Source organism: Narcine bancroftii, chromosome 1 (genome assembly GCF_036971445.1).
Source record: "Narcine bancroftii isolate sNarBan1 chromosome 1, sNarBan1.hap1, whole genome shotgun sequence".
NCBI classification, from domain to species: Eukaryota; Metazoa; Chordata; class Chondrichthyes; order Torpediniformes; family Narcinidae; genus Narcine; species Narcine bancroftii.
This window is the reverse complement of record NC_091469.1, coordinates 448,547,462-448,575,155: the sequence shown is the minus strand read 5'-3', so window position 1 is coordinate 448,575,155 and position 27,694 is coordinate 448,547,462. Positions and strand designations below refer to the sequence as shown.

General features: G+C 43.6%; 1 protein-coding gene and 1 long non-coding RNA gene across 18 annotated transcripts in view; one reads left to right on the top strand and one right to left on the bottom strand.

Annotated features, from left to right (window-relative positions):
- mpp7a (MAGUK p55 scaffold protein 7a) overlaps positions 1-27,694 on the bottom strand; it is a 584,207-nt gene that overhangs the window by 38,704 nt on the left and 517,809 nt on the right. For all 17 annotated transcript variants that reach the window (XR_011350171.1, XM_069914534.1, XM_069914533.1 and 14 more), the window contains one exon: positions 24,097-24,267. Coding sequence is in view for 16 of the 17 variants with exons in the window: in XM_069914534.1 (XP_069770635.1) it covers positions 24,097-24,267 (171 nt within the window). In the remaining variant the exon portion in view is untranslated. The remainder of the gene's footprint in view (positions 1-24,096; positions 24,268-27,694) is intronic.
- Positions 1-27,694, top strand: part of LOC138751771 (uncharacterized) — a 692,174-nt gene that overhangs the window by 612,326 nt on the left and 52,154 nt on the right. The gene's annotated exons all lie outside the window — the stretch shown is intronic.

Genomic DNA, 27,694 nt, shown 5'->3' with positions numbered 1-27,694 from the left:
TGGTAGCTGCTGCCCTCTGAAGGCAACCTTCCCCGTAGATGTTCTCAATAGTGGTGAGGCCTTTGCTCGTGATGTCCTGGGCTGTGTCCACTACGTTTTGAAGGCCTTTATGCTGGTGATGCAGCTGGTCAGCACATTTGGCACCACACACCTGTAGAAATTTGCCAGGGTTTTTGGTGTCATAGCAAACCTCATGAAGAAGTAGAGTCACTGACGTGGTTTCTTCATGATGCCTTTAGTGAATTCAGGAAAGATCCTCCGAGATAGTGATGCCCAGAACTTAAATTTGCTCACCCTCTCCAGTGAGATGGCATCTGCAGTAGACCTGCTGCTACGATAGGCGAAACAGAATGTATCCATATCACCACTCATACAGGAGCTGATCTGCTTCAACACCAGCCTTTCAAAACACTTCATCACTGTTGATTTAAGTGCTACTGGCCGATAGTCATCAAGGCAGGTTACTGCACTCTCCTTAGGTACCGGTATGACTGATGCCAGTTTAAAACAGTTGGTATGAGATATTGATATCCGTGGATACATTACATATACCGATTTCCCCCAAATGTTGCTGTTTATTTAAAAAAAACACAAGCCTAATCTTCCCATTTTGAGAGTGAGAAGAAATCTGGTGGCCAGTCTTCAATGGCATTGAGCATCTGAAGACTATTACCCCTGCCCCTGCATTATTCCACTGGATGTAGCTCATTCTGACATGAATGACTTTACAATCACAAGCTTTGGCTACAGTCACTTCTTGGTGGCTAATTTATAGCGTGCCAGACAAGGGGACCATTGGTTTATTTTAACTTAAATTTAATGTGTTCCTTTAAACCTAGTTTTAAAAATCAAATTTATGACTTTTCAAAACTCTCCAAAATGATTAATTGAATGCACATCACTCCAGAGATTAATTAAAACCCCTCTAACATATTAGTAGATAATCATTTGAACATGTTGGATTAAAGTTGCTTTGCAATGTTTTGTAGTCAAGTACATTTTCAACACAAATTCCTGGGAACAGGAAAAACTAGGGTGTAACCATGGAACCAAACTTCTTATTTCACTTGCAGTACTGCAACAGACACAGTAACATATGGATTCGGAAAACCAGCCTGTGGATGAATCGACCAGAGAAATGGCAACTCTAGATTGGGTGTTGTGTCATGAATCACAATAGATAAGGGAGGGAGAGAACAGAAAGGAAACTATAGACACGTTAGCCTAATGTTGATGGTTATGAAGTTGTCAGAGTCGATTGTCAAGGAGGAGAATATGGAGTACCTGGACGTGCATGACAAGATAGGCCAAAGTCAGCATGGTTTCTGAAAGGAAAAACCTTGCCTGACAAACCTATTGCAATGTTTTGAGGAAACCACAAGCAGTCTAGACATAGGATATGTAGTGGATTTTGTATTCTTGGATTTTCAAAAGGCTTTTGACATGAGGCTGCTTAACAAGATGTACCGCACGGATGGCAGTCTCTTCAATCTGAGGCGCCTGCAAGCTCACACCAAGACACAAGAGAAACTTGTCCGTGAACTACTCTTTGCAGATGATGCCGCTTTAGTTGCCCATTCAGAGCCAGCTCTTCAGCGCTTGACGTCCTGCTTTGTGGAAACTGCCAAAATGTTTGGCCTGGAAGTCAGCCTGAAGAAAACTGAGGTCTCCCATCAGCCAGCTCCCCACCATGATTACCAGCCCCCCCACATCTCCATCGGGCACACAAAACTCAAAACGGTCAACCAGTTTACCTATCTCGGCTGCACCATTTCATCAGATGCAAGGATCGACAATGAGATAGACAACAGACTCGCCAAGGCAAATAGCGCCTTTGGAAGACTACACAAAAGAGTCTGGAAAAACAACCAACTGAAAAACCTCACAAAGATAAGCGTATACAGAGCCGTTGTCATACCCACACTCCTGTTCGGCTCCGAATCATGGGTCATCTACCGGCACCACCTACGGCTCCTAGAACGCTTCCACCAGCGTTGTCTCCGCTCCATCCTCAACATCCATTGGAGCGCTTTCATCCCTAACGTCGAAGTACTCGAGATGGCAGAGGTCGACAGCATCGAGTCCACGCTGCTGAAGATCCAGCTGCGCTGGATGGGTCACGTCTCCAGAATGGAGGACCATCGCCTTCCCAAGATCCTGTTATATGGCGAGCTCTCCACTGACAGAGGTGCACCAAAGAAAAGGTACAAGGACTGCCTAAAGAAATCTCTTGGTGCCTGCCACATTGACCACCGCCAGTGGGCTGATAACGCCTCAAACCGTGCATCTTGGCGCCTCACAGTTTGGCGGGCAGCAACCTCCTTTGAAGAAGACCGCAGAGCCCACCTCACGAACAAAAGGCAAAGGAGGAAAAACCCAACACCCAACCCCAACCAACCAATTTTCCCTTGCAACCGCTGCAATCGTGTCTGCCTGTCCCGCATCGGACTTGTCAGCCACAAACGAGCCTGCAGCTGACGTGGACTTTTTACCCCCTCCATAAATCTTCGTCCGCGAAGCCAAGCCAAAGAAAAGAAACAAGATGAGTACCCATGGATTTACAGGAAGAATTCTAGCATGAGTTGAACATTGGCTAATAGGCAGGAAACAGAAAGTGGGAATAAAGGGATCCTATTTTGGTTGGCTACCTGTTATCAGTGGTGTTCACTAGGGTTAAGAGGAGGGAAGCTAAGAAGTCTTTTTTATGGCATTTACCTGGGGACCTTTGATTGAGTCAGGAGGGGAGGGAGTTGGAAGCGACCGTTAGAGGAGTGAGGAGGAGAGGCTGTTGGGAAGGTAAGGCTCATAAAAGGGCACTGACACAGGACCTGGTTGAACACTCGAGGGAGCAGAGGAAAGAAGAGGTGAGCAGGTAATAAGTATTATTCTAAGGGCATTTTTTATTGGGGCAGGTTGAATTAATTAATTAATCAATTGTCTAGTAGGCCAATAAATAAGAGGTACAGGGAGCGGCCCAGTTGAGTGAGTGGAGTAGTGGGACTTCCAGGCTTTGGCTCATCAGGCTTCAGCAAAAGCAGGCGAGGAGAAAAGTGGGCTTTCTTATTTACCCTTCATGTGAGTTTCCATTAAAGGGCTGAGACATGCCTATGGGGTTAATACTCTGCTCGAGTTGCCATATGTGGGAACCGGGGAGAGTTCCTCCCTCCCAAGTGACCATGTCTGTGCCAAGTGCAATGAGGTGAAGTTCCTTAGAAACCAGGTTAAGTGATCTGGAGCTCCAGCCTGAGGACCAACAGCTCATCAGGGAAAGTGAGGAGGCAAATGAGAGGCCCTTTCCCCTCCCCAGAGTGCATGCGTGCAAGGGGTGCACCGGAACACAACGGTTAAAGGATAAAATTAGGAACTGGAGCTGCAACTTGACGATTTGAGGATTATTAAGGAAAGTGAGTAAGTTATTGACATGACTTTCAAGCAGGTGGTTACCCCCAGACTGGGGGAGTCAGGTGGCTACTCCTCTTAGCAACAAATATATTGTATTGGATGATGTTGGGGAAGATGGCTAGTCTGAGGTTAGATCAAGGGAGCCAGCGGTGCAGAATGGAAGGAGGAGGGACAAGGTGAACATTGGGTACTCCATCGTCAGGGGAACAGACAGAAGGTTCCCCACACCTGACAAGTATTCCCACATGGTATGTTGCCTTCCAGGAGCCAGAGTGCAGGGTTCATGGTATTCTGAGAGGAATGTTTGAGCAGCCGGATGTCCTGGTACATGTGGGTACCAATGACATAGACAATTGAGGGAGGGGATCTTGAGGAGGGAGTACCGTGAGTTAGGATGGAGATTAAAAAGCAGGACCTCCAGGGTCATAATCTCAGGGTTGCTACTTGTGCTGTGTGCAGGATGGGGCAAAAATGAAAAAATTAGTAAGTTAAATGTATGGCTAGAGGAATGGTGCAGGGTGCAAGGTTTCGGGTTCATGGACCAATGGGATCTCTTCTGGGGGAGACATGACCTCAACAGGAAGGATGGGTTGCACCTGAATCCAAAGGGGGCCAATATACTTGCAGTAAGGTTTAATAATGCTGTTGGATATGTTTTAAACTGAATTGGCAGGGGGGAGAGGAACCAGACTGATAGTGAAATGGATAGGAAGGAGAACATGGGGGTAGTTCCGATAGACTGAAATTTCAAAGCCAGAGGGAACAAAGAGGGATAGGAGAGTTTCAGAGAAGGTGTCAGGCAGCAAATTGGAGAGAGCAGGGTGGTACAGTTTCAAGGTATTGTATATGAATGCACGGAGTATAAGGAAATAAAATGGATGAGCTTGAGGTGCAAATGGACATTGGAGGATATGATGTTATCGGAGTAACGGAAACATGACTGCAGGAGGGACAGGATTGGGAAATTAATGTTCCAGGGTATACGTCCTATCGAAAAGACAGAAAGTTAGGTAGAGGAGGTGGGATGGCTCTGTTGGTGAAGAATGAAATTCAGGCGCTGGAAAGGAAAGACATTGAATCAGGTGGAGTAGAGTCTGTTTGGATAGAGTTGAGAAATTGCAAAGGCAAAAGAACCATAATGGGGTCATGTACAAACCTCCGAACAGTGACTCAGATATGAGAATCAGTATAAATAAAGAATTAAAAATGACAAGTTAGAGTGGTAGTGATACAGTAGTTATGGATGACTTCAACTTGCAAATGAACTGGGAAAATCAAAGTAGGTGTGGGAAAACTAGAGAGTGAGTTTAATGAATGTCTCCGAGATGCATTCTCGGAGCAGCTTGTGATGGAACCTACCTGTGATGGAACCTACCAGGAGAAAGTCGATTCTGGAATTGATATTGTGCAATGACGTGGAGTAAATAAGGGACCTTGAGGTAGGGGTGCCATTAGGTAACAGTGACCATAGTATGATCAATTTTAATCTGCAAATGGAAAGGAAGAAGAAAAGGAAGTCAGAAACATTAGTGCTACAGCTGAGTAAGGGTGATTATACAGCTATGAGGGAGGAGCTAGCCAAAATTAAGTGGAAGGACTTTCTAGCTGGGAGGACAACTGGGCAAAGATGGCAGGTATTTCTAGACATTTTTCACAGGATTCCGAATATATTCATTCCAAAGAGGAGGAAAGGCTTGACAAAGAGCAAATAGCATCTGTGGTTAACAAAGGAAATCAAGTGCAGTATCAGGTCCAAAAGAAATAAAAATAAGATGGCAAAGCAGAGTGGAAGGTTAGAGGATTGGGAAGCCTTTAAAAAAAAATAACAGAGAGAAACTAAGAAAGTCATTCGGGAGGGGAAAATGAAGTACGAGAGTAAATTGTCAAGTAATATAAAATGGGCTAGCAGAAGCTTCTTCAGTTATGTAAAAAGGAAGAAATTGGTTAGGGCCAAAATTAGGTCCTTAAAAACAGAGAAAGGTGAAATTATCAATGGGGACATGGAGATGGCTGAGGAATTTAACAAATACTTTGCATCTGTTTTCACCAAGGAGGATATAGGTTATGATCAGACAAGGGATAGGGGGTCAACCAGTATCTAGGGACTTGGTGAAATTACCTAAGGAAACAGAGAATCTGATGGATATTCAGATCCAGAAGCAGGTGGTTGTGAGCAAATTGTTCAAACTGAGGCCTGATAAGTCCCACGGGCCTGATAGGCTGCATCCCAGGGTGCTTAGAGAGGTTGCTCTGGAAATTGTGGAAGCACTGGTTAACATTTTACAAAGTTCTTTGGATTCGGGGGAAGTGCCTGCAGACTGGAGAGTGGCTGATGTAGCACCACTTTTTAAGAATGGAGGGAGAGAGAGTACAGGAAATTATAGACCAGTCAGCCTGACGTCAGTGGTGGGGAAGATATTGGAATCCATCATTAAAGGAGAAATAGCAGAACACTTAGGAAGGAATAATAGTATCGGTGCTGGTCAGCATGGGTTCCTTAAAGGAACATCTTGATTGACTAATCTCCTGGAATTTTTCAAGGACTCGGGAGAGCCAGTGGATGTGGTGTACTTGGACTTCCAGAAAGCCTTTGATAAGGTCCCACACAGGAGACTAGTTCGCAAAATCAAGGAGCATGGTCTCGGGAGTTGGGTGCTGTCATGGATAGATAGTTGGTTGAGAAATGGGAAACAAAGGGTTGGGATAAACGGGTCATTTTCTGGATGGCAGAATGTGATGAGTGTGGTCCTGCAGGGGTTGGTGTTGGGCCCTCAGTTGTTTATCATTTATGTAAATGATTTGGATGAGGGAATTAATAACTACATGTGCAAATTCGCAGATGACACTGAACTGGGTGGTAGTGTGAAGTGCGAGGAGGATGTCAGGAAATTGCAGGGGGATTTGGACAGGTTAGGGGAGTGGGCGGAGAAATGGCACATGAAGTTTAATGTGAGTAAATGTGAGGTTGTCTATTTTGGAGGCAGAAATGAAACTGCAGAATATTATTTAAATGGTGTTAAGCCAAGGACTGGGGTAATGCAAAGGGATCTTGGTTGTTCCAGGGTTTCCCTGTCTAGGGCCTGGGGTCTGTTATTCGATTCATATTTACAATGTATACAGATAACCTTGTTGAGAGGGAGGGGATAGATTAGTAAGGATAGTTTTTTTTTTCCTTTATTATTAAGACCAACAAGTAAAAGTGGGGGGCGGGGAGGAGGAGGTGTTGTTTAACTACATATCATATCACAGAACAACATGCTCAAATCAGAAGTATAAAATATATAAGGGAATTTTACATGTATTTGTATAATTTTTGTATTAAATATTATTTTTGGACATTGTATGTTTATGATTTAATTGTTTAATTATTATAATTATAGAATTTGATGTCTTAAACTAAATAAATGATGTAATAATGGTTTTGCTTCTTAATTGCAATTGATATGTGATGTGTATATGATATGATATGATTTATGTTATCATTAGTATATCTTATGCGAAAGGTTTTCATTAAACTCAATAAAAATATTTTAAAAAGAAAAGAAAAAGGGTTTGGTATTGGGGCCACTTATTTTTATGTTGCATGTTAATGATTTGGATTGCGGTATAAATGATTTTGTAGCTAAGTCTGCAGAAGAAACAAAGATAGGTGAAGGGGCAGGTAGTGAGAAGGAAAGAGGGAGACTACAGAGAGTCTTAGGTAGATTAGGAGAATGAGCAAAGAAGCGGCAAGTGAAAAGGGTAGGGTCATGCACTTTGGTAAAAGGAATAATAGGGCCAACTATCGTTTAGATGGGGAGAAAATTTAAAAAATTCAGAGCTGTAATGGGATCTGGGAGTCCTTGTGCAGGATACTCAAAGTTAACCTCCAGGTGGTGAAGAAAGTGCATGCAATGCTAGCATTCCAATCTGGAGGAATAGGATACAAGGGCAGGAATGTGATGTTGAGGCTTTATAAGGCACTGGTGAGGTCCCTCAAACAACAGAGGGGGGGGGGGGGGGCAGAAGCAACAAGGTGCCAGAGTGTGGAAATGGTGTAAATGCAATCATATGTCACAAGATACAGTGTCAGGAATGTATGGATATGAAAGCAAGGGTGGGAAAAGACTGAACAGTTTTCCTTTTGTAAATAATTTATTGTGAATAAAGTCTATTGTTGGGAAAAAAAAACTGGTGAGCTGTCACTTGGAGTATGGGGTACAGTTCTGGGCTCTTTATTTAAGGAATGTGCTGGCGTGGGAGAGGGTTCAGAGAAGATGCACAATAGTCACTCCTGGAATGAAGGGATTAGCATATGAGGAAGGTTTGAAGGCTCTTGGACTGTACTCAGAGTTTAGAGGAATGAAGAAAAACATCAAAGATGCATTTTTAATGTTGAAAGACATAAACAGAGTAGATGTGGCAAAGTTGTTTCCCATGGTTGTTGCGTCTTGGACAAGATGGCATAACTTTGGCTCGAAGGGCACCCTCTTCAAACAAAGATGCTGAGGAACTTCTTAAGCCAGAGAGTTTGTGAACTGCAATTTGCTACAATGAGTGACTCTGGAGATCAGGAAGTTGGGTGTATTCAATGTTTATGGGAAGAAAGAAGGGTGGGGCTAAGTGGGAGAATGGATCAGCTCCTGATGGAATGGCAAAGCAGACTCCATAACCATATAACCATTCAGACTCCATAACCATATAACCATTTACCGAGCGGAAACAGGCCATGTTGGCCTTTTAAGTCCATACCGGTTCACTGATTTTGTGCGCCCTCTTCAGGCATTGGTGATTTTAAGTGTAGTGTATCTTTGAGAATTTTAACATCTATCCATAGGTACTCTGAACTTTGGATGTGAAATCTCATATTAAAATATTCAAAAACATTGGCTGTGTGGGAGAAGCCAGTGAGTGGCCATGGACAATAGCTTCTCAGATTGGAGGCCTGTGACTAGTGGTGTGCTGCAGGGATCGGTGCTGAGACCAGCGTAGCTTGTCATCTAGACCTACAATCTGGACAACAATGTGGTGATTGGATCAGCAAGTTTGCAGATAATACTCAGATCAGAAGCGTTGTGGACAGCAAGGAAGGTTTTCAAAGCTTGCAGAGGGATCTGGACCAGCTGGAATAAACAGCAGATGGAATTTAACATGAACAACTGTGAGGTGTTGCGTTTTGAAGGACAAACCATGAAAAGACGGTGAACGGTCGGGCACTGAGGAGTGTGGTAGAACAGAGGGAACTAGGAAAGTGCTGTCACAGGTAGATAGAGTTGTAAAGAGAGTTTTTGTCATATTGGCCTTCATATATCAAAGTACTGAGTTTCAAAGTGTGGAGTTTACGGTGAAGCCAAAATTGGAGTCTTGTGTGACTCGATGGGTTGATAGGCATACTTCTGCTCCTATATCCTATGGTCTTATGGTGTTCCTGCTGCCTGTCCACATTTGCTCTCAAAGGGAAGTGATAATGGAGAATAGGAGATTGATTAACCTTACAACCAGTGTACAGAAAATCAATCTCTTACCTGCTTGTTTAGATCCTGACTGTTCACTATTTGATTCAACAGGTGATGTATCCTTCTTCTTTCTTTGGCTTGGCTTCGCGGATGAAGATTTATGGAGGGGTAATGTCCACATCAGCTTCAGGCTCGTTTGTGGCTGACAAGTCCGATGCGGGACAGGCAGACACGGTTGCAGCGGTTGCAAGGGAAAATTGGTTGGTTGGGGTTGGGTGTTGGGTTTTTCCTCCTTTGCCTTTTGTCAGTGAGGTGGGCTCTGCGGTCTTCTTCAAAGGAGGTTGCTGCCCGCCGAACTGTGAGGCGCAAACTCACCAGGTCTCACTCTTACACTTATAAACACACCCAGCCAAGCTCCATTTCCCCTACTCCTTTTAAGTTCACTAGATCCCTTTCCTGAGTTCCTTTCAAATTCAAGTTCTTTTTATATTCACCAGGGCTCCTTTCCTGCCCTTCTTTTAAATTCATGGAGGCCTTCCATTTTGGTATTTATGGGAGGTTACATCAGGCATGGCACCCACCAACCAGCACAATACTGATGAATAAGAACAGGCACCCAAGACCGTCCGGGAATCTGCAGCTGCACCCTAGCCGCACCCTGTTTCTATATTGGTCCCAGCGAATAATCCGACTGCCTGATAGGTTGAACTTATGACATTCAAATTATAAACTTGTAACTTTGTAAGTTGCACTTCACCCCACAGGATTCTTTTTAAAAACAAGGGGTGAATGTGGTAAATCACTAATGTGTAATTATCTGATCAAGCCTAGCTATTGGCCGGTAGTACCTGTGGCCCCTCCACCACCACCCCCCCCCCACAACTCAGTGCCAGACAACCAAACAGTAGGGATATGCTATGTTCTCAAGTGAATTAAAGCCTCTTGGTTTCTCCATAATAGTCTCCTGAGTGATTGATGGTACATCAATTTAATTCACTTGAAGTTTCTACAATGGAGCAGATCCTCAAATCAGAAAAGCTGGAAATCTACCCTCAATTGCCTGAGACATCTACCGAATTTGAGCTCTGGCTGTGCTGTTTTGAAGCATTCCTACAGGCCTCCTCTACCATTGTACAATCAGAGATCGACAAACTGCAGGTACTGGACCCCAGTATACTCCATGATCAGGTGCGCCACAACATAGCAGGAGGCCATGGACATCCTCAAAGGGGAATATTTGTATAAAATCAATGTTGCTATGCTAGACACCTTCTAGTGACTCAAAAACAACAACCTGGTGAGTCAAACGCCAAATATTTTCAAGCCCTGCGAGCACGCAGCAAGGCCTGCGAATACAAAGCTGTGTCCACCACAGAGGACCTGATCTGGGACGCCTATGTCAGGGGGATCAGGTCGAATTACATACGACAGAGACTTGGAGCAAGGGGAACTCAGTCTGTGGAGAGCAGTCGAACTGGCAGGTATGCTGGAGGTGGCTCTCCAGAACAATTGCTCCATGGAAGCCTCCTGATGCTCTTGATTGGCTTTGGTAATGATCCAACCACAGCTGTGGCGGTCCAGGAACCTCCAAAGTGCTACTTCTGCAGCCTGGACAAGCATCAAAGGAAACACTGGCCAGCGAAGGATTCAATCTGCTTCAGTTGCGGAAAGAACAGCCACTACGCCAAGGTGTGTAAGTCCAAACCCCTTCCTAGCAGTGCTGCATGCGGATTGTGGGGGCTGTCTTCCAAAACACCGTCATCACTCGGGGCCAGCAGTGCCATGTGTGATCTGTGGAGACTGCCATCTTGGACACCATCTTCAGGACCCAGCTGCACCACGTGGGGGCCGTGGATGCTGCCATCTTGGGAGCCAACTTCTGGATCAGACAACACTATGAGCAGGGGGCTGTCATCTTGGATCCCACCATCTTCTACTGCAGCAAAGTACAAGGACCCAACTCTTGCCTCTATCACCCTCAATCAAGACAGTCCACATTGTAACAATATTAATATTTGGGGAGAATTTATAAGATTTAGAGTAGGTCACGTTCATATACACATTTTAAAACAGATCTTATTTGAAAGAATTAAGAATTCACATTGCAGGATCTCTTGGAGAATGGAAGCACCTTTCACAAGTAGGTGTTAATTGAACTGACTTCATAAAATGCTTGACCATTGTCTTGCTGGAGACATGCTGTCTATCAGTACCCTTTCTGCAAAGTGCTCACAGAAAGGTCAATTTTCTGGATTGTTTACCTAAGATAACAACTTGAGAAGAAGAAAGAACTCCTGATTGCTGGAGAAGATGGGGGTTTTGCAAGAAATGAGTCACATGCTCTCTTTGGAGTTTCAGCTGGAAAAAGAGTTGAGTTAACAGCTCAGTCAGTCAGTCAGTGTGTGGGACACTGACAAGTAGCTGAAAAGTGCAATCCATGAAAAACTGTTTGAAACTGATGAAAGCAAGTTCCAGAGCAGTAGATGGCTGTAAGTGATATGTGTCTGATGTTTCTCTTGAAATAGAGGAAGGAATGGAACTCTGTGGTAGATTTAAGAAAGAGGTTACCATCTGGAAGACCCTGATGGGGCAAGTTTCATCAGTGAGATCCTGAGGTGACTAGTGGTGGTACCTCAGTTGTGGAAATCCTGGAGCAACAAATATCTCTCTCTGCCAACCCAACAAGAACCTTCCTGAGCAGTAAACATTTACCTTTCAAGCACCAAGCCTGGTGAACTTTATACATGTTAAATTCTGTGCACAGTATGGTGATTGCCTGCAACCAGAGAACTTGGAAGAAGGAGAAGTGAGAATGAACTGTGAACAAAAGAACTTTTCTTGAATTTACACAAACACATTACATACACGTGCGCTTAGAATTAGAAGGGGGTAATTTGGGTTAATACAGAGTATAGCATAAGTATAGAGTTACATTAAAGTTTGACTCTATTTTCAAGTTTGAAGTTGATTAAAAATAACTTGTTTTGAAAGCCACTTGACTTAGTGAATGTCTATTGCTGCTGGGTTTTGGGGTCCTTTGGGCTCGTAACAGCTTCAACTCGCCAGGTCGATGATGGACTTTGAGGTAAATGACCACGTGATGATTTGCTTGTTCAATAGTGGGAGCATGGAGAGTTTTATACATCCGGACACAGTGTGGCGCCTCTCCCTCACAGTGCTGTCAGTGAACCAGAAGGTCTCCTTGGCATCCAAGTCTGTATTGTGATTTTAACAGTGTGGGGTACTGTACTTGACAACTTTAGACTGATGTAACGTTGCAGCTGTGAGCTGCCCTGCTGGGGCTTGATTTTCAATGTCACCTTAAAAGTGTGATGGTGTTTGATGGGCCCTATTCACCCCTCACCATTCATAACTAGCAATTCAATAGCCAACCCCCTGCTGTACACGTCCACCAATCACGACTTGCGGGCTCTCCACACTTAAAGTCCCCCCTCCATTGCTATTCACCAACCTCACCTCCGACTCAATCCGACGCCACTAAAGCAGACAATACATCAGGGCAGAGGTACAGTGCTTACTTAAGGAAGGGGTTATTGAAGAGCACAGGTAGTGGTAGTGTGGAACAGGGTAAAGAATAGAATGGTCATCGACTACAGTCAGACTATCAATAGATACATTCAATTGGATGCATACCCCTTCCATGAATCACTAATTTGATCATCGAATTAAAGTCAGCATATTATCAGCTACCCATCCGCCCAGAGGACCACCAGTATACAGCATTCGAGGCGGATGGCCACCTCTACCAATTCCTGTGGGTCCCCTTTGGCATCACAATGGCCGTCTCAGTCTTCCAGCGGGATATGGACTGTATGGTGGATCAGTACGAGTTTTGGGCCACTTTCCCATCTCTCGATTATGTCATTATCTGCAGCCATAAGCTGCAGGACCATAATCTCCAGAGATTTCTCATGACAGCCAAGTTCCTTAATCTGACGTACAACAAGGTCAAGTGTGTGTTCCGCACAACTCGCCAAGGCATCCTTGGCTGTGTTGTGGAGAATGGCGTCATTGGCCTGTACCCCCAACTGCATGCAACCACTCTTGGAGCTTCCCCTTCTATTCAGCCTCAAGGCTCTGAAGAGATGCCTTGGGTTTTTCTCCTATTCTGCTCAGTGGGTCACCAATTATGCCGACAAGGTCTGCCCTCTTATTGAACCTATGACCTTCCCTCTGGGGGAAGGAGGCTTATTCAGCCTTCAATCACATCAAGATAACAATGGATGCTGTGGATAAATCCACCTATTTTCAGGTCGAAAGTGATATGTCAGACTTCACCCAAGCAGCCACCCTTAATCAGGCTGGCAGGCCCATCATATTTTTTTCACACATCCTGCAGGGCCCCGAGATTCAACACTCCTCAGTTGAAAAAGAGGCCCAAGCCTTTCTAGAGCCAGTGCAGCACTGGTTCCGTAACCTGGCCGGTAAGAGATTCACTTTGCTGACCGATCAACGTGCTGTCGCCTTCTTCAACAATCAGCAGTGGGGCAAAATGAAAAATGATAAAATACTGCATGTCACCTATAACTATGACATCCTGTACCAGCTGGAAAAACTAATGAGCCACCAGACACCTTGTCCCGAGGGACTTGTGCCAGTTCCCAGATCGACCAACTGCAAAACCTCCATAATGATCTGTTATCCTGGAGACACCAGGTTTTTTTCACTTAGTTAAAGCACACAACCTGCCACTCCTTTGACAAGATCAGGACTATTACAAAGAACTGCCAGGTCTGTGCTGAATGCAAGCCAGACAGGGCACAACTTATTAAAGTCACTTACACCTTAACCCCTTCGAGTGACTCAGTGTTGACTTTAAAGGACCCCTGTTCTCCACCAACCATAACATATACTCCCTTAATATCATTGACGAAAGCTCCCATTTTCCATTTGCCATCCCTTGCTAGGACCTGACTGCTGCCACAGTCATCAAGGCCCTGCACAGCCTCTTCATTCTATTTGGCTTCCCCAGTTATATTCACTGTGACTGGGGGCCTTCCTTTATGAGTGATGAGCTGCGCCAGTTGCTATTGGCCAGAGCCATTGGCACAAGCAGGACCACTAGTGTAGCGCATCGAATGACTCAAACCAAGGCTTTTATTAACAAAAGATTGGAACGTAGAGCTGGTTAGGAGTAGCCCTTTATGACCTGCCAATAGGCGTGGCTACGGCTCTCAGCCAATCACTACTACTACATGTAAATATCTTTCTTTGGCTTATATACAAATATATATTCACATTCACATTCACCTTCTTTAGGACTGACCCCGGGGGTGAGTAAAAAAGAAAAGAGAGAAAAAATGGGGGGTATAGCATGCAGTGTTCACGGGCTGTAACGGTCAGGAGGCCTGATTGTCTTATGTGATTGCCGTGGCACTGGGATTGGGGTAGCTGGCGGTGTATCATTGCTGGGGTCCTCGGGTGTGGGCGCAGTTTCATCTAGTCCACAGTCGTCGTTGGCAGTGGGCTGATCAGATCTGCTGCCGTTGTCATCCGCGAGGTGCTGCTGGTCCCGTTGTCCCGGCATGTAACCTAGGGGAGGATTGGATGGAGGTTGGGGTTGGAACGTGACAATGTTAGACCTGGCTTGGGCCAGGTCCCTTACTGAGACCGTATCCTCCTGCCCGTCCAGGTGCTCGATATAGGCACAGTGTGGGATAGCGAATGGGAAGCGGGAGTGCTCGTCGATCGTTGTGAGAATGTAGGTGTAATGGTTTGTCGACAGTAGGGGCTTCTTGAAGTCCACGCTGAGATGTTTGAAGGGCCGGATGGCTTTAATGTCGTGGGTCTTCTCGGGCCGGAAGAAGTTGGGCTTGGACAGCGCATACTGGGCAGGTTCGGGTCATGGAGCGGATCTCCTCAATCGTATAGGGCAGGTTGTGGGCCTTTACAAATTGGGTGACCCTGGTGACGTCCAGGTGACAGAGCTCCTCATGGAGACTCTGCAGTCTGTCCAGTTGTACATTGCTGCATGTCCCATGGGAAATGGCATCGGGGGGGTCATTGAGTTTGTCAGGCCAGTACAGAATGTTGTAGTTGAAGGTAGAGAGTTCGATTCTCCTCCTGGCAATCTTGTCATTTTTAATCTTACGTTTGCTGCTAAACGTAAATGAGACCGCGCGTTGGTCGGTCAGCAGTGTAAAGGGCCTGCCAGCGAGATAGTGTCTCCAACGACGTACGGTCTCTACAATGGCCTGGGCCTCCTTCTCGACAGAGGAGTGTCAGCTTTCTGGGCCCTGGAAGGTCCTTGAAAAGAAGGTGACAGGCCTACTGGCCTGGTTTAAGGTGGCTGCCAGTGCAAAGTCGGACGCATCACTCTCCACCTGGAAGGGTATGGATTGGTCGACGGTGTGCAGAGTGGCCACGGCGATGTCCGACTTGATGCGGTTGAAGGCTGTTCTGGCATCCGCTGACAAGGGGAAGGAGGTGGACTTAATTAGTGGCCGTGCCTTGTCGGCGTACTGTGAGACCCATTGGGCGTAATAGGAAAAAAACCCCAGGCAGCGTTTGAGTGCCTTCTGGGTTTGGGGCGGTGGAAGGTCCATGAGAGGACGCATGCGGTCGGGGTCTGGCTTTACCACCCTGTTTTGCACCACACAACCTAGAATTGTGAGGTGAGTGGTCCGGAAGATGCACCTTAAAATTGTAGGTCAGGTTCAGCTGTTTCTCCGTTTGGAAGAATTTCTCAAGGTTGGCGTCGAGATCCTGTAGGTCGTGGACATATATGGTGACATTGTCCAGATATGGGAATGTAGCGGTTAGGCCGTTCTGGTTTACCATCCGGTTCATTTCTCACTGAAAGACCGCAACACCATTTGTGACACCGAAGGGGACCCTGAGGAACTGATACAAATGCCTGTTTGCTTCGAATGCTGTGAAATGGCAGTCCTCCAGACAGATAGGGAGCTGGTGGTAGGCTGATCGGAGGTCGATGGTAGAAAACACATGGTATTGGGCGATCTGATTCACCACATCCGTGATTCGCGGAAGAGGGTAAGTGTCCAAGAGTGTGAAGCGTGAAACTAGGGGGTGCGGCTGGTCCTGGTTTAATGTCACTGATGCAGCAACCGATGCAGGTAGTGGGGCTGCTGCCTGTGTTGGTGACTGTGGAGGCTGGCGTGATGACATCACTTGTCGTTGGGGGGGGGGGGCTGTCCGGTAGATCCTCGCATCGCTGGAGTAGGGGTGGGGCCTCGGCCTGGTGTGCGCTACGTTTGTACGGTGATGCCATCAGCGTGGACGGGCTGTCAGCAGCATTTGGACGGAGTCAGTGGCGAGCTGCGGAGGCGGTGATACTCGTGGTGCAGGCGGGCCGACGGGGTTTTCCGGTGCCGGGACCCGGTCAGAGTTGGCGGTGAGGTGTAGAGGCGACAGCCGTCACCGTGCAGGCAGTCCATGGGGGCCTGTTGGCGCATAGGTTCCATTGGGTGGGGGGGGGGCCACGTTAGGGATCAGCATCATAGCAGCGAAGGTGGAGTGTTGCGACGTAGTGGCAAGGGTGGAGTGTTGCAAGGGCGGCATCTTCCACGTGCGGTGCTTGCATCGTGATGTGAAATGTTGCCGCGTGATTGATTCCTTGCTCTCATTGGATGAGAATTCTGAGGATGAGTAATTTGAATTTGGGGAAGGCGGTTGGGCCTCACCTGGGGCACTGTGCTTGGAGGTGGCCATTTTGGACCAGCAGACGGTGGCGAAGTGGCCGTTCTTTCCACACTTCTAGCATCGGACCTTCTTTGCAGGGCACAGGGATCGACTGTGCTTCTCTCTCCCACAAAAGTAGCACTTCGGGGCCGCGTCACGTAGTGTGGCAGTGGCGGCGAGGCCATTGACAGGGCGTGGGGAGGCTGGGTTAAATGCAGACATTCTACTCACAATGTAACGGGGATCCCAGCCCTGTGTATAAGTGTCTATGCTTAGGGCTTCAGCCTCTATCGTTTCAGAGATTTGAACAGTCTCCACCAGGCTGTCTCCCCCATGCTCCAACAATCGTTGCCTCACTTCATTGGATCAGACCCAAGCCACATAAGCATCCTGGATGAGGTCGTTGGTGATCCTGGCCGCCATCTTGTCGGTGCACACACAAGTTCTACCCAGTAACCTCAGAGCCCGGAGGTAGGCTCTGCAAGACTCACCACGCTGCTGCCTCCTGGTCACTAGCATGTGCCCAGTATAGACCTTATTCACAGGCCGCTCGTAGAGTCCCCTCAACACGTTCATGGCAGTCGTGTAGGAGGTCACATACTGGATGTTTTCGTGGATCCTTGTGGACACCATGAACCTCAGCACTAGCAGTTTTTCTGTGTCTTCCTCCACGACGGGGTCTGATCGCTGCAGGTATGCCTCGAAGCACCTCACCCAGTGTCTGAAATCACTCTGGGCAGTAGCTGGTCACAGCATTCACTCCATCCGTTGAAATTTTTGTTAATAAAACTGTAGCGCGTCGAATGACTCAAAGACTTGTTGACTCAAACCAAGGCTTTTATTTTAAAAAAAACTGGAGCGTAGTACATTGAGGTTGACCAGTCCAGACTGACTTGGAGCTGGTTAAGAGTAGCCCTTTATGACCTGCGAGTAGGCGTGGCTACAGCTTTCAGCCAATCACTACTACTATATGTAAATATATACATTGATGATAGTATCCTGTACTATCACAATTAGTTACATCCCCTAGGGTAATGAATGGTCTGGAAGGCAGTTCTCCTGGCCCTGAGGTCCAAAGGCCTTCCAGTCTCCCGCTGGCAGGAGGTTCTCCCGGAGGCCCTCCACTTGACCAGGTCCCTGCTGTGCACCACCACTGGCGCTACACCACATGAACATATGTTTTCCTTCCCCAGGAAATCTGTGACAGGGACCACACTACCAGCATTGCTGACATCCCTGGGGCCTGTCCTGCTCTGGAGGCATGTGAGGAACCATAAGTCTGACCCATTGGTCGAAAGGATCCACCTCCTCCATGCCAACCCCCAATGTGCCCACATGGCATAACTGGATGGACATGAGGACACTGTTTCAATCAGGAACGTGACTCCCTCAGGGGCCATGGAATCCGCTGCTGATCATCCCACACCCTCCCTGCCACTGAAGGCACTCAATGCACCTGACCTCTGGTATACTGCCTCTGCCCAAGGGAGGATAAATCAGGCACAGCATAATACTGATGCACAAGAACAGGCACCCGAAACCATCCAGGACTCCACAGCTGCAACCAGTTTCTACAACGGTCGCAGCGAATAATCCAACTGCCTGATAGGCTGAACTTATGACTTGCAAATTGTAAACTTGTAAGTTCCACTTCACCCCATGGGACTCTTTTTAAAAACAAGGAGCGAATGTGGTAAACCACTGTAATGTGTAATTATCTGTGGCTCCTCCCCACAGGCTACTGTATAAAGGAGACTGTTCCACAGGCCCCTGCAACTGAATGCAAGACAACCAAACAGTATGGATATGTCATGTTCTCAAGTGAATTAAAGCTTATTGGTTTCTCTACAATAGTCTTTTGAGTGATATGCATCAGTACTCCCTTTCAATTCACCATGGTCCTGTCTCCCACCCTCCCTTTTAACTCACCAGGTTTTGTTTCCCACTGTTCCTTTAACTTCACCAGTTCCCGACTTCCACCCTCCCTTTACACTCACCAGGATTTCATTTCCTGCATTCCCTTTGATCTTAACTAGCTCATTAAAAAATGTATTAAATCACTAATGTTATATCTGGAAAAAAGTTAATTACAGGTGAGTTGGGGTATTAACAGGAATAATAAGAAAGCCATGAGGTTGTTGGATTTTACTATATTTTGAAATATATGCCATAGATGTTTACAAGTGATTTAGTCTTTGATGGTGTTTATTCTTCGACTTTCATTTCATTTTAATGTCATTTTAAAAAATGGAGTCTTTTAACATTTAAATTCTGACAAAATGTTAACTCTGCTTGACCTAGCCTTAACATGAATTTTCTGCTTTCATTTCATATTTCTTGCATTTGTAATTTGCTTTTGATTTCCCAGTTCTGTTATTTTTTTTCTTCAATTGTTTTTGAATTACTTTTTATGTCTTTAACACCTGGCAAAATTAGGGAATATAGTTTGGCCTCCTATAAAAGATTATTTTTCCATTTGTTTGCCAACATTTTTCTTCAGTTTTGTGTATTTATCTGCATTATTTTCCATTTTTATTGCCTGTTCTGTGTATTTATCTGAATTAAATTCTATTTGCCCCTACATAACCCACACAAATGAAATTCAAACAGAAAGGTAATTCATTAAAATGTTTTGGGTGTCATTATTTTTTGTACACTGAAGTATCATTTCTTGCATTCTACAGAAATGCTAATTCAAAGAACTAGAATCTATGAATTATGGATTGCTGCCAGTGACGAGTTAACTATTCTTTCAGTTGGTGTATGTGGTAAAAGTGGATCTGAAATGGTGAGGCCAAGTGGGGTGGGAGATCTTTGGGCAGGTGGGAGAAAGGGAGATTGCATGCATACTCAAAGCAGGGAAAATTGCAGTGCTGTGGAAAGAGAATAGTAGTATAAATTGCTGTGCTTTTAGAGGGCTGGTGTGGGCATGATAGGCTGTACCTTTCATCAATATTTCCAAGAAGCATTCCTTCCATTAACCTTCATTTGCTTTCAAGCTGAAGTAACAGTTGATTAGCTTACAGCTAATTCTTTAAAATCTTCGCATTGAGGCACATTTTTCTTCATTAATATTGGCATGCTAATTAAATTCAGTGGATTGAGTTAACTTCGTTTAAATCAAGAACAACATGGCTACAATTTGGAAATAAAGCACTTGAAGCTACAGTTGAAGTAGATTTAATTGGATGTGTAAAACATAGCTTCATTTCCCCAATACAACAACTTACTTCACAAAAATGCTCTTGAAATAGTAAAACTCTTCATGTGGTATTACCAAAAACAACTTCTGACTTCATCATAAAAGGTCAATGCTGAATTTTAATGAATGTCTTAAATAAGGAAAAAGTGTGTGAGAGAGCAAGAGAGAGAGAGAGAGAGAGAGAGAACACAAGAAAATAGGAGAAGTCCACCATACATGACTGGTCTAAATGGCTCAGCTCCTCTTCTTTGCCACTTCCCCATCACTCTCAATTCCTCAAGTGATTCAGGGGAAGAGTTCCTGAGGTCAAGTCAGATAAGAACACTGATCCCTGGAGGGGTACAAATTAAATTAATTTAAAAAAAAATTTAGACATATTGCATGGTAACAGGTCATTTCGACTCAAATCCATGCCGCCCAATTTTACACAGAATTAACCGACACCCCTGGTATATTTTGGGAGGAAAACCGGAGCCCCCGGGGAAAATCCACAGGAGAACATACAAACTCCTTAGAGACAACGTGGGATTTGAACCCCGGTCCCGATCGCTGGCGCTGTGCTAACCACTATGCCAACCGTGCCACCTTAGAATGTTTAAATCCAAAATTTGTGGAGAGCAAAGCTTGCAGAAAAATATGGAGAGAACAAAGGCTGTGCTCATAAAGAGATTTAAAATACTGCAAAATACAAGATCTACCATGATTTGGCAGAGATGAGATTCCTAACCCTAACCACCTCTAGCCCTGTTCTACAGGCAAGGAACCTTTGTGCAGGACAGCCAGGCAGTAGGACCTTGTGGAGTAGAGATAAAAAACCATGGCTCCAATCCTTGCTCTTTCAGGGTCTGCACCTGCAGCAGTGACAACCTTGGAGAAAGCTTTGATGGCATTTTCTGTAACTGAATTCAGTTCCTCTTCAGAATGGCCTTCTCTGATGCATTGCAGATGTTGGGAGGAAATACTTCAGAAATTACCAATGGAAAAAATACTTGCCAATAATTTTTGCATTATTTCACAAATATTTATGTTTTTCGTTTTCAGGGTAAAGTTGAAGTCAGCCTGCATTTATGTCCCATGTAATATTTTACTTAACGTTAGCTCAAAGATATTGCAAAAAAAAACATGCACCAGGTTTGGTTTAAAAATAAAATTGTCAAAAACTTAAAAATCTTCTTCTTAAGCACATCTTCCACAAAAATATACCACCAAATTGTATTTTTAACTTTGTTGCACAAAAGAATAATTTGGAGAAATAAGCTTATCCATTTTAAGCTTTCCCTTTTAAGCATCTACCCCCAAATATAAATTATATTAAAAACAAAATGCCACTCAAGAAAGGATTTCTTTGGTTCGAGGCTATGTAAGGCTCACGCTTCCCCTACAAAAATTACCATTGGAAGTCATTGTGGAAAGTTCAGAGAAGTTTCATAGAGAATCCAGCCAAGACTAACTGCAAGGCCAAATCTTAGATGCCTGCAGCCAGACGTTGTTGATGCTGCTATACACTTGGACAGCATGGGATTTCTGGCTCCAATACTTCTTGATCAACATACTACTCAAAAGGCATCTTGAATTGCAGTGTGTGTAATGTCCTGCATCTCTGATGTTACCAAAGTTACTCTCAGGTATTTGGAGAAGGAAAGAGATTGAAATTACCATTCTGCGGATGTCAATACAATGAGATTTGCATTATAGAGAATGAGGCATTATTTTGACTATTAATAAACCATCAATGAAGCAGAGAATTTAATGGAGTGAATGACCAGTTTTTTGAGCAATACTACAGCTCTAGATATTTCCAAGCTTGCACTTTAGAGAACATTTCATAATCCAAGTGATCTAAAACTGTCTATAAAATCTATGAAATTGTTGATGCTGGAACAACAAAAAAACTACTGGAGGAATTCAGGTCAAAGAGATCCATACTTGCTGCCTTCGAGCCTTAGTCTCCACCTTCCCCACCAACCTGCAGTACATATTTGCAGAAATTTAGCAAGCCATGCAGCATATCATTATCTGCTTACAAATCTTATTTGTTTACATATTTATGCTGTGTACAGTTTATTTTTTGGACTACCAATTAAGGGTAGTTCTGCCTCACCTGTAGGAAAGAGGAATCTCAGGGTGGTGTCAAGTACTCTGACAATAAATCTGACATCTAAAATCCATAGAATGTAAAAGGCAGTCAATATTTCCATATAAACCAAAACACTGTCAGTGTTTCCATAGAAATAACAAAGCAGTCAACCCCCATCATAGTGGCTCTACCTGCCCAGTCTTTTCCTGTTTCTGTTGTTCACCCACCAGCCTGTTTCAAAACTCCCCTCTTCCTCACTCAGTTCCATCCAACCATCATCACCCACTTCACCTAATTCCATGTATCATTTATCAACTAGCCACTCTTTCACTTCTCCCTCTCACCTCTTTATATTTATAGTTCATAGAACCAATGCAGGACCTTGACCTGAATCATCGACCATTCCTTTGCCTTTAATAGATTTTGCTTAATTTGCTGAGTTCTTCCAGCTTCATTCGAGATTGGCCTAAATCATTATGAACTCATCAGAAAAGGTATATTAGAAAAAAATAACTTGTATTGTGGCATCCATGTTTTAATTCTGAATATCAATAAAATCTTTACATTTGGTGACAATAAGGAATATTGTCCAATTTTCAAGTTTAAAAGTTTCACAAGTGTAGATTACTATCTGAAGGGTCTATGAAGAGTAAACTATTCATAATGCAACAATGAGTTGAAGTTAAAACTCTATGAAATAAGATGATTAAAGACGGGGATCTGGAGACCAGTTAGCTCAACAATGTGTTGGGAAGAATAATGGAAATTGCATTCAGAAATAGGAAAAATAGGGCTCTCTGAAAAATATAATGAAACTTTATCAACACTAATTTATCAATTTCACTTAATTATCTGAAGAAATAGAAGAAAAAGTTGAAAAAATACAAAAGATACAAAATATTTGATATTTAAAAGTCTTTGCTTCACAGTAGACATGATTACAGCTAAGGACAGGCAGTAGAATGTTCAACCATCAGAAATCATAGGCATCTTTTATGAATGAGATTATAAAGCACTTGTAACATGTTTGGTTGTGGAAATTTCCTGGCATCTTCCAGCATATGAAGCTTACGATTATCATTGCAAATTCAGGGCATCCCATAGCCATTCACCATATCATATAATGGACAGAAAGTGCATTAATCATTTGTGTCACCTTTACTCCCAGAACAAACACAAATTATCACTGCCTAGCATGCTTAACCTTTGAATTTAACTTTTAAGTTAATAGAGGAATTGTGCAAAGAAAATTTAAATCAAATGAGGCTACGTTGACAAGTGAAAAAAATTACACTACAATGGATAAGTACAGTACAATTAATTATCCAAAATCGCAATCTCAGAATTCCTCATAAATTAAAATATTCAAAACAGATCTGAAATTCTCATTTATCCGAAAAATTTTCAGAGCCGAACTGACCTCATGAAATTAGAACGATGATTGTCCTGGTTTTCAGGCAACTCCCTCCCCTCTCTCTTTCTATTTCTCCTCCTAATTGACTTTTCTCTCCAATTCTCCCTCTCAAACTGTGTGCCTCTGTGACCCAGCCTCAAGTGGTTGGAAGAATCCCCTGTCCTGGTGTTATCAAGGAGAGTGGCCTTTCGGGCAGGAGCGGGAACTCGGGCTCAGTGATGTTCCCTCCCGTCCCCTCCCTCCTCAGCACATTGGATGCTGACTCTGTACTCTCCCCTTGGCGTCCTACTGCACACACGCACTGGACTCCCTGGTGTGTGTGTGTGTGTGTGTGTGGGGTAGGATTAGGGGAAGATTCGGAGTTGGGACTTGGGAGTTCCAATGACCAGAGAGACAGGAGCCTGCTGACTCAGCAGCCTGGGAAACCTCCCTGGGGATCAGTGGCTGCAGTGGGTTTGTGTCGTGGATCAGTGGCGGCGGTTGCGAGGTCTCGGTGATCGGCGGTGGTGTTTTTTTGGTGAGAATTAAATGTTATTTTAATGCTTAAAAAGCCTTCCCTTGTTGTTTGTTGTTGTCTAAACATTGATATAAGTGATTTGCAGTTGCTACTGGGCTGTTTTTTAAAAATTACAAGTTATCTGAAAAAAACATTTATTCAACTTAGGCCAAGTCCCAACCATTTTGGATAATTGGAGTTGTACTGTATAATTAAAATAAAATTATAACATCACCAAGTAAGGCAGAATTTTCTGACATTCACTGGCCATTTGAAACAAATGGCTTACAGCATTGGATGAAATCTAAATGATAAATTTATCCACAAAGAAATTGGTCATCATAATATTCATTTTACTATGTCAAGAAAACATGCAGTAACATACTGGGAGTTAATAATGGCACTCACCAACAAAGACTACCAGCCGGTAATTTTCATTTGGTTGATGCTGATATGAGACAACTTCTTCATATGTTGGAATATCTGCTGTTTCATATTGTTCACTCCTTTTACTCTCATACATAGATTTATTGGCTTTTTTGTCTTTTCTGCTCAATCGAAAGCTTCTTCTAAAACCAGCTGCAAAAATTGGAGTCTTGTTAGAATTTCTGAGGATCAAGACAGTATATATTACAAAATTTTGTTTCCATTATTAAAGCTAATAGGGTGCTGAATTAAAACGACCTTTAAAGATTTTCACAAATACGAAATAGCTTGTCCACATGCTTGGTACTAATTTATTTTCCATTTCATTGTAATCCATTGTAAACCATGTTAGTTGATGAATTCGTAGCAGAAACAGCAATTCTGTTGAAGTTTACCTGATCATACAGATTGTGTAATAGTTCTTTAAAAATTTGAATCGAAGGATACATGTTATATTAAATCTGTTTCCTTTCCTAATTTACTTTATATTAAAATTGCGTTTAAGTTCAGCCTGTGTTGTGGTGAATTTAATTAATTTATTGTTCTTTGATCCAAGATATATCCATCTATGTATGTACATATCAGTATTTTAGAGCCTTTATATACAACTAAAAATGTTTGTTTATTTGTCACATAATTCAGATTTTAGATTTCAGATTAATTGTCAGAGTACATGCATGACATCGCATACAACCCTGAGATCCTTTTTCCTGCAGGCTTGGCAGAATTACCATTAATTGATATTGCAAAAAATAAACTGCACACAACTTAAATATGTAAACAAATAAAAGAACTGATGAATGTAAACAAACTGACTGTGCAATTCAGAGAGAATAAAAAAAATATCAATAAAGTGTACAAGTAGGAGTCCTTAAATGAGTCTCTGATTGAGTTTGTTGTTGAGGAGTCTGATGGTGGAGGGGTAGCAACTGTTCCAGAACCCGGTGGTGTGTATCTTGTGGCACCTATACCTTTTTCCCGATAGCAATAGTGAGAACAGAGCAGCTGCCCTCCGACAGCAGCGTTCCTTGTAGATGTACTCAACAGTGGGGAGGGTTTTGCCTATGATGTTCACTACCTTTTGGAGGGCTTTATGCTTAGGGGGATTGGTGTCACCATACCAGATCGTGATGCAGCAGGTCACCACACACCTGTAGAAATTTGCCAAGGTGTTTTTTGTCATACCAACCTCGGCAAACTCCTGCGGAGGTAGAGGCACTAAAGTGTTTTCTTTATGATGCCATTGGTGTGTTGGGTCCAGGAGAGGTCCTCTGAGAAAGTGACTCCAAATAACTTCAATTTGCTCATCTTCTCCATCTCTGATCTTCCAATCATCACTGGATTGTACACCTCTGACTTTCCCTTCCTGAAGTCAACAATCAGTTCCTTAGTTTTGATGACATTGAGTGGAAGGATGTTGTTGGTCCACCATTCAGCTGAGTTTTCAATCTCAATCCTGTATGCTACTCATCCCCTTCCTTTATACAACCCACTACTGTGGAACCATCAGCAAATTTATAGATGGTGTTATTGTCGTACCGAGCTACATAGTCATAGGTGTAAAGTGGATAGAGCAGAGGGCTAAGAATACAGCCCTGTAGTGCTCCAGTACTGATGGAAATTGTAGAGAAGTTCTTACCAATCTTCACTTATTGTGATCTGGAGGTGAGGAAATCCATGATCCAATTACACAAGGGGGGTGTTGAGTCCCAGGTCTTGGAATTTGTTGATCAGTTTTGAGGAGATGATGGTGTTAAATGCTGAAGCGTAGTTGATAAAGTGCATTTTGATGTATGTATCTTTACTGTTCAGGTGTTCCAGGGCTTTGTGTAGAGCCAGTGGGATGGCATCCTACAACAGGTGAACTGGAATGGATCCATGTCTCCACTCAGATAGGAGCTGATATGCTTCATTACCAACCTTTCAAAACACTTCCTCACTGTTGATGTAAGTGCTACTAGTCGATAGTCGTTAAGGCAGGTTACTGCACTCTTTTTGGGCACCGGTACCTTGTTTAGTGAGAAAGGTTCTTCTGCGAGCAGGATAACAGGTTATTGCTAACATTCATGAAGCCATGCAAAGAACACAATTTACAAAGTACAGAGTTACAATGATAAAAAGATCAATTCAAAAGGGCAGCATGAGAGCACTGCCATGGAGTTCATTCAAGTGCCTGATGGTTCCAGGGGAGAAACTATGTTTAAGCCTATTGGTATTTGAAATCTCCCTCCACACAGATGACAGAGAGGTAAGGATGCTAATGTTTCTAATATTCATTCAGTGAAACATCAAAAAAACATCTAATCTGGTTATCTACTGGCATATTGTAGGTTAGAAGATCTCAAACACAAGATTTGAAGACAAAAAGAAATTGGTTTCACATCAGCTGCATAAAAAGAAAGCCTCACTAGTATGGGACATTTCCTACTTCATCACACAAGTACATTAGTATGTTTGCACAGAAATCAACACCGTTAACAAAATCTATTCTAAAATTTAAAATGTTGCTGGAATATCCACAGTTGCACACAATCAACAAAACAAGGAAATTGGCTTCAGTCATGAATGTTAATAATAATAATAATAAATCTAGATTACATATAGCACCTGAAAAACTGCTAAATATAGAGAATAGTTCTAACGACAATATTACAATTTCATATCATTTATAGGAAAATGGAGAATATATAGCAAATGTTCAATGCATCTGCATCTGATCACATAAAATGTATTAGTTTGAAGAGGATTTATAGCTACATTGGGGAATTATATCTTCAGGTGAGGAGTGATCAACAAGAACATGCACACATCACTCTTGTACAACTATATGAAGTCTCTTCTTTCCAATTCTGTTCATAATATAATGGCAGTTTTCTTGTACCAGCTGTTAATTGGGCCTTTCTCCTAGAAGGTTACTTCCAACCAAACTTTGTGCAGTTTTCATTTCCTGCATTCTGAGTGGAGTTTACAAATTTAAGCTAAGTCATATTGATATGGGGCACACATCTCTTTCTAGTTAATTAGGTTGATTCATAAATTCCAGTTTTAATCTCTGCATTTGCATACAGGTAACTTTAAAATGTATTGTGATAAAATATTGCAACATATGCAAAACTGAAATATGTCTTGATTGATTTTCACAAAATCCATTCCCACTAATTGGAAAGAAGAGACTTCATTTACTTGTACAAGAGTGATGTGTGCATGTTCTTGTTGATCAGCCCTCATCTGAAGACATAATTCCTCTGGGTTCTTTGGTCGTGCGGCAACCCCCACTGCATGGCCAGCCTAAGCATAGTGTCCCGAATGACCTAAGGACTTGCCAGTTTGTGTTTGTGAGGTGGTGCACACACAGACCACCATTACATCAACTCTACAAGGGGCCCTACAAGGTCCTTTGTCCTCGACATCGGTGGTAAGGAGGAAACCTTTACCATCAACTGCCTAAAACCAGCATATCTGGACTGTAATGAGCCTGTCTACACTCTGCCCCAACGACACAGGGGCAGGCCACCTAAGGTTATGGACAATGGCTTGGTCACTGGTTCTAGGGGGGGGGTCATGTAGTGGCTCGCGCACG